Raw genomic sequence first — 9,721 nt, 5'->3', positions numbered from 1 at the left:
AAAAAAAAAAAAAAAAAAAAATCGGTTGAATTTGCCGTCTCCTTACGAGTTGGGGATATTTTTCGTAGGCAAGACATGCCATGAAGCTACAGTGTGGATTTGTCATCAGAATAAATTCTCTAAAATTTTGGGTTCCTTTATCCTGGTTTCTACTTGATGAATTTTGTGAAATTAGGAAACGATGAGACAAATTGCAGTTGAATTTTGCAACTATGACTCTGTTCATCTGTCCAAGAAACAATAAGCAATTTTTCATAGGATGGAGGAGAAAGACACAGGGAGGCGTTAATGTATGCTAGGCAGTCTGGCAGCGTTCTATCTCCGATTAAAATTTTACATTTTTTTTTTTTTTCAAATGCAACATTTAGCAATGTAAGTGCCCTAGTTCCTAACAAAAATATTCATGAAAGAAATCAATAATTAGTTGTGAAGTGCCCAGTTTATTGTCATTTATAACATTCCTAGAATTGTAATCCTGGACTTGGTTAAATTAGCCGAAAATTTTGATTTTGTTATTTCCTAGTTTGCACCAGGTGTATATATGAGTGACCTTTTATAAACAAAAGATTAAGTTTACATTTGGAATTCAAATGTGAGCTATTCTTTAAACTTTGTTGAGAATATGTTTTATGTGGGGGAGTGTGGCCTTGCACCTATGTGTATATAATTTTTTTTATTATTATATATTGGGTGGGGGGGAATGACCAGTTTATCCCCATAAAATGGAAAATGATGTTTATGTGGATGTTTTCTTATGGGCTCCCATTGGTTCTCAATTTTCATGCACATGTGGGAATTGAACTCCCCCACATGAAACACTTCTCCAATTGGGATGGCAACAGGTAAGAGTAGGATTGGGTAATTACCATTACCCTTTAAGGAATGCAATGTAGAGCGGAGTTTACCTTTACCTGAAAAGGTTTGCCTTTATCTTCAACCTGGTGGGTATGCTAAACATCCATCATCTAACATGTAAATAGGTAAGGTGGGTAAAGCATCATTAATGGTACTTCAACCTAATGATGTGAATTTGAAACCGAAATTGTTTATCAAAATCGAATCAATCCGTTTACACCAAAACTGCAAAACCGTTTAGTAAATGGTTCGGTTCTGGTTTCAAGTTTAAGACCGATTAATTAAATGGGTCAGGTTGGTTTTAACCGTTTAACCTGTTGGTTTCAAACCAAATTGACACCGTGAAAACTGAACCGTTTAAACCGTCAAAATCGATCCAATTAACCCGTATAACGATTAAATATTTAGTTGTTTTAGAAAAACATAACGGTTTAATTTAGGAAAGAATTAAGGACCATAGATGTTGTCCAACAATCTATTCAATAATTTACTCCAATTATGTATTTGTGTAGTTAAATCCTTGCTTGTTCAATGTCTCATTTAATTTGATACAAGATTGAAGCATTTATCAACAAAAGCAAATTTTAGTAAACATGCGAATAAACTAGCAAACCAATTGCAAACCATTTAGAAACCGTATGGAATAAACTGCGATCAAAACCATGAAACCAAAACCGTTTAAAAATCGTGGAACCGAAATCATTTACTAAATGGTTGCGATTTCAGAAAGTGCAACAGTTTAGTAAATGGTGCAATTTTGGTTCCAGCTAAATAAATGTGAACCAAACCGAACTGCACCATATACACCGAAACCAAACCGATTAACACCTCAACCTATAATCATCAATGGTTAAAGCATCATCCATAGCATTTGGGTTGTGCATCATCGGATTTCTTGTTTCCCAGGCAACCAAGCTGGCCATTACTTATCAGATTTTATATATTATAGAGGGTTTAGTTTCTTTATATTATTTACAATCTGATTTTGTTGGTTAAGTTATTTTCAATCTGATTTCTTTCATTTAAAATGAAGTAGAGAATAATTGCCTTCATGAATAAGAATGACTTGGCATCTTTTAAAAAGGAAGTAAGGATTGGTGTGCATGTCACAAATTAAATCTTCAACAGAGTTTGCACAAAGAAACTCTTTCCGAGAAATTGATGCTAAAATATTTTTTTAGACTTATTAAACAAAAATAAGTTTTTTTCTTTGGGGTGGGGTGGGGAAGAGTAAAAAAAAAATGTTAGTTGGTCACCATGGCCCCTATGCTATGGTAAAATGACAAACCACCCCTGTGAAATACAAAAACACACCTTTTGACGCCCCTACATGCCCCCTCATTGGCCCTGCCTAGTACAGAGGCCAAACAACCAGGTATCATTCCCCAAAAAATTATTTCTAAGGGTTATTTTTCGCTAAATTTTATTGAAGTCTATTATGAACAACTTTTCCATAAGATAGAATCTAAATTTTGGATGAATATTAAGCCTCCAAAATCCAAATTAACTTCTAAATAATGGTCTCCCATTTGAATTAACTTCTGAAAAGTCATTTCTGTTTGGAAAGAAAGCATGCTGTAGTCTTTGTATTAGCAACATTTCGTTGCAAAAGCATTAAGAAAAGAAACCTCAGAAATCAGAGATGCAAAATACTTGGAAAGGCTTAAGAGCAAAAGGTAAATCCCTGAGCAGAATGCTGAAATTGGTCGATACCTCCTTTGACAAATACAACATGATAGTAAAGCATCACCAATCCCAGTATAACTTGTAAGTACTGAGTTTCTTTGATGGGTAAAATACCAGCAAGAAGAGTATGGAACCATTTCAAACATTAGTCTAGTTTCTGCCAGACAGGTGAAACCACCCACCAGTTATCTGTTACCTAAAGATAATTCAGACTCTTCCTTACCTACTAAATACAATTGAGAATTACTCCATTAAAAAATAAAAAATAAAAGGCTGAGGTTCCCTCCACTATGGGGTCTGGGTTGTGTCAAAATGTACGCAGCCTTACCTCCACTTTGCGGAAAAGTTGTTTCCTGACTCGAACCCATGCCCACTAGGTCACAATTAAGCAACCTTACCATTGCACCGAGGTCCACCCTCTAATTGACCTTGACAGGACAATCGGGAGTTTTTCCAAGACATTTCTAAGATGTACTGTGAACAAGAGATTCCAGGCTAAATGGCAAAACTGACCCAAATTTGGATTTTGGGGAACTAGTTTTGTTAGTGCAAAATGAACAGCTGAATTGCAGCAGTGGGAATGTACAGAGAAGAATTACATTAAATACAGCACATATGTACATGGCTGAGAATGTGATGTTGCATAGTTTTCTGATTCACCGTCCATAAGTCTCCCAGCAGATTTCCTGTGCGCATTCGCCACACACAGTGGTGCAACCAACTTTAGTTCCTTGGCTCCTAAGAGTTAACAAATGTGAAAGATTGGTGCATTTTCTCTGCACTGGCCGATTCCTTGAACTACCCATGGCTTCTGAAGACTTAATGCTCTCAGGTGCAGGAGCACCTGCTTTAGCAATGGACACCTTCCGCTCAAATGTTGATTCATCCAAGGAGACTCTTTGCACTTCCTCCCATTCTATTGTACGCCGAAATGTTTCCCAAGCCATGTCCTGCTCCTCTTTCGATAGCTTTTCCTCTTCGTTCTCTTGCAAGAGCGTCTCATGCTCATGGTAATTCAAAATCCACCTGAAGCATAACAAATCCAGTATGGGATGTTTGAATTTTGAATCTAAAGGATTTGAAAAAGGAATTGATTGTGATTTCGAAAATACAGTATATGCATGCATATATTGCAAGTTTTACCACCAAACAAAAGCTTTACACAAGAACCAAAATGAACTTTCCTCAGTTTCAGCAATCAGATAAATTTGATCAACATGGCCATGCATTGGTTGCCTGTGCTACCTTGATTTTCTATGCACAAGGGCACATTCAGGAGACCAACAAGCACATATTTTTAAGGATCAGATAACATCAGCTGATCCATAAGGGGATGAACCAGGAAACATCCATCTGATAGTACTTGATACCACCAATCTTCCCTCAATGCCCAGCCAGTATCGGGCTGGATCAGGTAATTCGCATTGGGATCGTGGTGTTCTATCTATCCAATTCATGATCCTGGTCTCTAAATCCTGAACGTCATAACCATGAAGGTGGAAACTTCAACAGCAAAGCACCTTCAATGTCCACCAAAAAGAAGCATACACTTTGTTTACACTAGTTAAGAAAACTAAAATCTTCAGATATTATTTCCAACAAGTACCATGCCTTTTCAAACATAATATTCCACCAGCTGGCTGATGGTAAACTCAGAATTGTTGGAATTAAGCCTTTGATTTGACATAAGGCCTTGTCAAGATTAAATCTAGATTTCAGACTGAATCCAAAGGCAGGAGCAACAGCACTGACTGGAAATGCAATTTATTAGGTTGACAAGTGGCAACATGCAATGGTTCACATATGATGTAGATCAAAGCATGAAGAAGAGGAGGACAAAAATAAAATGCACGGAAAAATACTATTCAAATGAACAGGAACAAGAGCTACAGTTCACGTGGACAGTGATTTGGGTCCATATTTTCCAATTTTAATTTCTGATTTAGTTTAGTTTCAATAAGTTTCTATTTTACCCCAAGGGCTTAGTTGACAAGGACCAACACCTCACAATTAAGAGGTAATGAAGACTAGGGTAGGGGTCTAACCAAGTTTCAATCTGCAGGAACTTTTAAACCAAAGAACAACCAATAATCACCCAAAGATAGGCAGCAACAACAGACTAGAAGTAAAGAGTCAAACAGTCCTTGTAAATCAAAATTTTCAATCCCAGAAATTGGAGTTTCTAAAACCAGATGTTACACCAAACAATAGGACTAACCAGCAGCAGGTATAGGGTATTAATAAGCCAGAGTCAATAACAAAACACCACAGGAAAAGGGAAGTCAAACCAGACCTATCGGTTCTGGCTCCTGTTGAGAAAAAATCACTACAGGACAAAAAATGGAGATTTCGAATATCTCACTAACCAGAGTCCAGAAAGGACCCAAAACTGGATTGAGCCTCCCTATTAATGAGGGTAACCTCTGGTAAAAATCTCAGGCAAAAGTGACCAGGAAATAGGTCTGGACAGAAGTCGAGAGTTCTTCACAGAAAAGCCTATCGCTGGACAGAACTGAGAACAAAAGATTGATCTAAATACCTGGAACCCTAGACAGTAAAATAATCCTTGAAAGCAAAGCCTGATAATGCTTGAAGAACAATAGAAAATCCACTCGGGCTTCTCACCGTAGAGTGTCGACCGGATCAAACACCAGCCCCTTGTTCTGTGATCAGACACAGAAAACCCAGTAGATGCATAGCAGCGACCAACAGCAAGTTCTTTTTTTTCAAAATCAAATCGTGGGCTACTAATGAACCTTCTCTTTATTTATAATAGTGATGGGGTTACAAAATCGAAACTAAACTTAGTTCCCAAAAACTGAAATAGGAAACTAGTAAAATAGAAACTCTTCTAGTTACTAAAATTGAAAATAGAAACTAGGAAAATTACAAGCTTACACAAAATAGCAACTACTTATTTTAGAAACTAAATAAGACTGAAATTTAGAAACTAAATAATGAAACTAGTGAACCCCATCACGACCCAACTAAAAAGGAAACTAACTAGTAATCCCGTACTCAATCTTAGAGCCCCTCTTTTAGACCCATAAAAGTGGTCCAATATAGTCCAAACCACATGGACTGAAGGTCCAACACATATACAACCCAACCATAGGCTTATTCCTAATAAAACAAGCCTATTTTGGTTATTAATCTGCATCATGAGGTCATGAGTTCAACTATCCTTGTGGCCCTACTAAAAGAAAAACTATTTTCTATTTTGTCTTAGACAACAAGTTATCGATGGAGACTTCTACAAGACTTTCTTTGTCCAAAGATTTGTTTTATTTTTCTTTATTTTCTCTTTTAGTTTGATTCTTCTTGAACAAGGAAAGGGACTTTCTATAGTAATATAGACGTATGTTTCCTTTTTCATTTTATTTCCATATCTCATATGTTTCTATTTTTATTTCCTTCCATTTTTCAGGCAAGTTACAAGGCCTACAAATTGTAATCGACCTCAAAGGTTTTGGACACTATTTAATGATGAATGAAAAGCTCTCTGTTAGAAATCCTACTGTCCTGAGAGAGGCTGAGACTGATAGAGTCTAAGTGAGGTGAGAGAGTTGGTGAAATGCCCTTGTACTGAGATGGTCCCCTAACCCCTTCTTTTTAATCTTCTCCTCTATTTTCTGATTTATTTTTCTGATTTGATCCTTGAATCTGAAATTTATTGACCGTTTTAAAGATCCCGCCTGGGGTTAGGTCATTCGTGATCCAACCTTACATTAATATATATGAGCCATGATCACAAATCAGGCTCCTGAATAAATTATGCAGATCTCAGTTAGAAGCAACAAAAAGAGGACTTGCAGCTGTGGGGAATCAGCCTCTCTTTTTTTGACCTCCAGTTTCTTAAACTGAACCAGTTTTTGGTTTGGTTTGAATTAATGGCTCAGCTTATGGTTCAGTCTATAATGGGAAACAATTTGGAGATTTAGTTTGGCTTGTGGTTCCAAGAGTTCCTCATTTTCAAGAACCTCATCTCAGTCAAATTCTGGGTCAAATTCTTGGCTAGTTTAAAGGAGGATATTTGTTTTATTTTATTACTTTAGATTCATTTGGTTGCAAGGAGAATTAAAGGGTAAGAAAGTGAAATTTTTATGTAATAGGCCACTTTAATGGGCTTAAACTATGGGCAGGGTAGGAGGTAGGAATCAAGATTTACTTTATCAGTTTAGTTTGAGTAGTTTATTGTTCAGGATAGGATACAGTCTTTCCTAAATAGAACTCCCATTCGTACTTTAGACAAAGAGTAATTATGGGACACACCAAATCTAACTAGTTCAGACAGAGTGCAAGTTATAAGGGACATCCACTCATATTATGAATAGAGTTCCTTAGTTCATTCTTTCTTATATCAGTTTCTATATCAAGGTTTGAGATTTCGGTTTCAACCAAAACTTTGCATATTTCGGCTAGCCAATTTGTTTGGTCATTTCGGTGGTCAAATTGCCATTTTGGCCCAAAATTCCAGAGAAACCCTAATTAAGCATCTCTCAAACATATTGGAACCTTTAGATTGTAAAAAGATGCACCCAAAATGGTAGTTTTCGTTTCGTACCCTAGGTTGTTGATGTGCATCATACCCTGCTGTATACTTTTGAAAATACAGCCTATTCTACAAATAATTTAATATTAAAGCACATGAAATTCAATGAAAAACACTAATATATGTATTAGGAATGGTTTAAAAAAAAAAAAAAAAACCATTTAATATTATACAATGTCAAATTGGTACAAGTAAAAGTGTACAAGTGTACAAACGAAGGTTAAAACACCCCTCCGAAACCATTCCTCCAACTCTATGTCAGTACCATAATTTTTTGGAAGACTCGAAACCTTTGGGGAAAAAGTGTATGCCTCCAAGTTTTAGTCTTGCAAAAAAATTGCTCAAATGTGGCAAAAGGGACTAATACCGTGCTTACGTATTCTTTGGAAAGGCAATAATATTTTTGTTCCACCCAAAAAAGTAAGTGATATGGAAAAAATACCATTTTTTTTTTGGGGGGGGGGTGGTGGGGGTGGAGCTTTTCCCCTTCAACAGTACGACTCAAAACTCATGAAACCCATTTCAATTGAAACCGGCTGAAATTCCAACCCATTTCAATTGAAACAACGGTTTTATATGCAATGCTATTATCGAAACTGAGTCAACTGAAATTTCATCCGAAACTCTACATACCTAGTGGGTTGACCTTAATGAAAAATAGAACATTTTCACAAAATCACTGACATTTTGACCGAAATTTCAAACCATGTTCTATATAAACATTGAAGGCCAAGAGCCCCCAACATTTTTATCATTTAATTAAGGCTTTGCTTCTCAATATTATGAAGCAAATCAAAATTCTTTTGTGGTGATTCAACAGAACCTGTTGTGGTAATTCAACAGGCTGGTTGGTGGTGATTCAGCCTAGGCCTTGGGTGGTGATTCCAAGTCATATCATCTTTTCTTCTCAACTTCCTATCTTTCTAGGTTTCTGAAACTCGGGTCAGTACATACAATTTCAATTTCCTGCATATACCTTTGTCATCTCTACTAGTGAATCTCAGTTTTGGTCCCTAAACAATTGTTTCTAATAGCTAGCTGATCTACACTTCTATTATATCATAATCCGATTCATATCTTTGAATCAGCTTAGTACAGCAACCGAATTATGTTCTAGTTTAACTTCCTTAGTCAACTAGGACTCTTCTTATCTATAATTCTACCCATCAGCATCTGCTGAGATTTAACCGAAACCTTCCCCAAATTTTTTGACCAGCTTTTGATGTTAATCTAAGTTGTCATTATTAAATTTTAGTTTTCACCCATTCTGGTTCTGTATTTCTGTATGAGTTTCCTTGACTATTAGGATTCTTTGGATCTCAGGATCTGATTGTCTGATCATTCTGAAAATTAGATAACTTGTTCTCAAATGGTAAAATAGTATTCAACCAGAATATTGGCCCATTCTTATTATTCGATTTTCTGATATTTGAATTCTCTCAAATACGGTTCCTACTTTCCGGCGATTCTGGAAATACCCCTTGGTACTCGAAACCCTTTATTCAGGTTGATGTGGATCCAGGATCCAAAACCAGAATCGGATCGCTCAAGGTCCATTCAGATATTCAATACTTCAATTGCAACAATCAATGGCAGATTTGTAATTATATTAGGTTTACAAAGTGGGATGGCAAAACTGTAAATAGGCGACAGTTAGACCAAAAGGAAAAGAACCAAGGGATGTGTAACATATAAGGTAGGAGGGGAAATCTTGGAATGGGACTTAAGATCAGGGATAGCGAGGAATAAACAAAAAAGAACAAAATCTAAGCCTGCTGGATTGATCCAAACCAATACAGCTCAACGATTCAAGCAATACTTGGATTTTAGGTCGCTGGAACTTGGAGTCAGCGGTAGTTGCAGGTTTTATTCCACACCACAGGAAGGGTTTTGGGGCTGAAAATTCAAGGGATTAGATCACCTGGGGAGGAAGTTCCTTCGACCCTAATCTCAGGGAGGAAAGAGAGGAGAGAGATATAATGAAGGCTAAGAGAGAGCCTGCTGTACTGCCTGAAACAGAGAAGAACAGTATAGGCCAATGACACATATGTAGTAGAAGAAGAGGGAAGAAATCAAGAAAACTGAGGAAGAAGAAAGAAAGCAAGAGAGGGAGAGAGAAGAGATCGGACAGGGGGGGGGGGGAAGAGGTCACACAACCTTGTTTTGCATCTACCCGGCACCAAAAACAACGCAGTCAATAAATTCTTCAAAACTTGCCCAAAGAATTGGCTTACAAGCCTATTTATAAGAAAACGGAATTATAAATTACCTAATTGAAGTTTAAAACTGAAATAGAAATAAATCTCCTAATTACACCGCTAAGACCTAGACTGATAAAAATGGAAACACAATAAAACTCAAATTAGTAACTCCCTACTTGTCTAATGAATACCCAAAAATAAAAGATTTCATACATTCCCCAAAATAAAATAACTTAATCTTTCCCAAATAAATAAAATACCCTACTGAACCGAAAAATCCAACTGGACCCGGTTCTTCTTGGTTGAGATTGCCAGAATGGTCAATCCGGTTCAGCCTCGTTTCTGCATCATAGGTGGCCTAGGAACTAATAAGATCCTTAGACCAGATAAAGTTCAAGGTTAGAATTCCAAAAGAAACCCAGAACCA

The 9,721-nt window shown here is 36.7% G+C and overlaps 1 protein-coding gene across 6 annotated transcripts in view; it reads right to left on the bottom strand.

The window, feature by feature from the left end:
• Nucleotides 1-2,616: 2,616 nt before the first annotated feature.
• LOC122091867 (protein CHROMATIN REMODELING 20) overlaps nucleotides 2,617-9,721 on the bottom strand; it is a 76,098-nt gene continuing 68,993 nt past the window's right edge. For all 6 annotated transcript variants that reach the window (XM_042662070.1, XM_042662069.1, XM_042662066.1 and 3 more), the window contains one exon: nucleotides 2,617-3,567. In XM_042662070.1, the coding sequence (XP_042518004.1) occupies nucleotides 3,198-3,567 (370 nt within the window). In that variant the 3' untranslated portion in view covers nucleotides 2,617-3,197. The remainder of the gene's footprint in view (nucleotides 3,568-9,721) is intronic.

The sequence above is a fragment of the Macadamia integrifolia genome, chromosome 10, assembly GCF_013358625.1.
Source record: "Macadamia integrifolia cultivar HAES 741 chromosome 10, SCU_Mint_v3, whole genome shotgun sequence".
Classification (NCBI taxonomy): Eukaryota; Viridiplantae; Streptophyta; class Magnoliopsida; order Proteales; family Proteaceae; genus Macadamia; species Macadamia integrifolia.
Note: the sequence above shows the minus strand (reverse complement) of the source record. Positions and strands in the feature narration are given on the sequence as shown.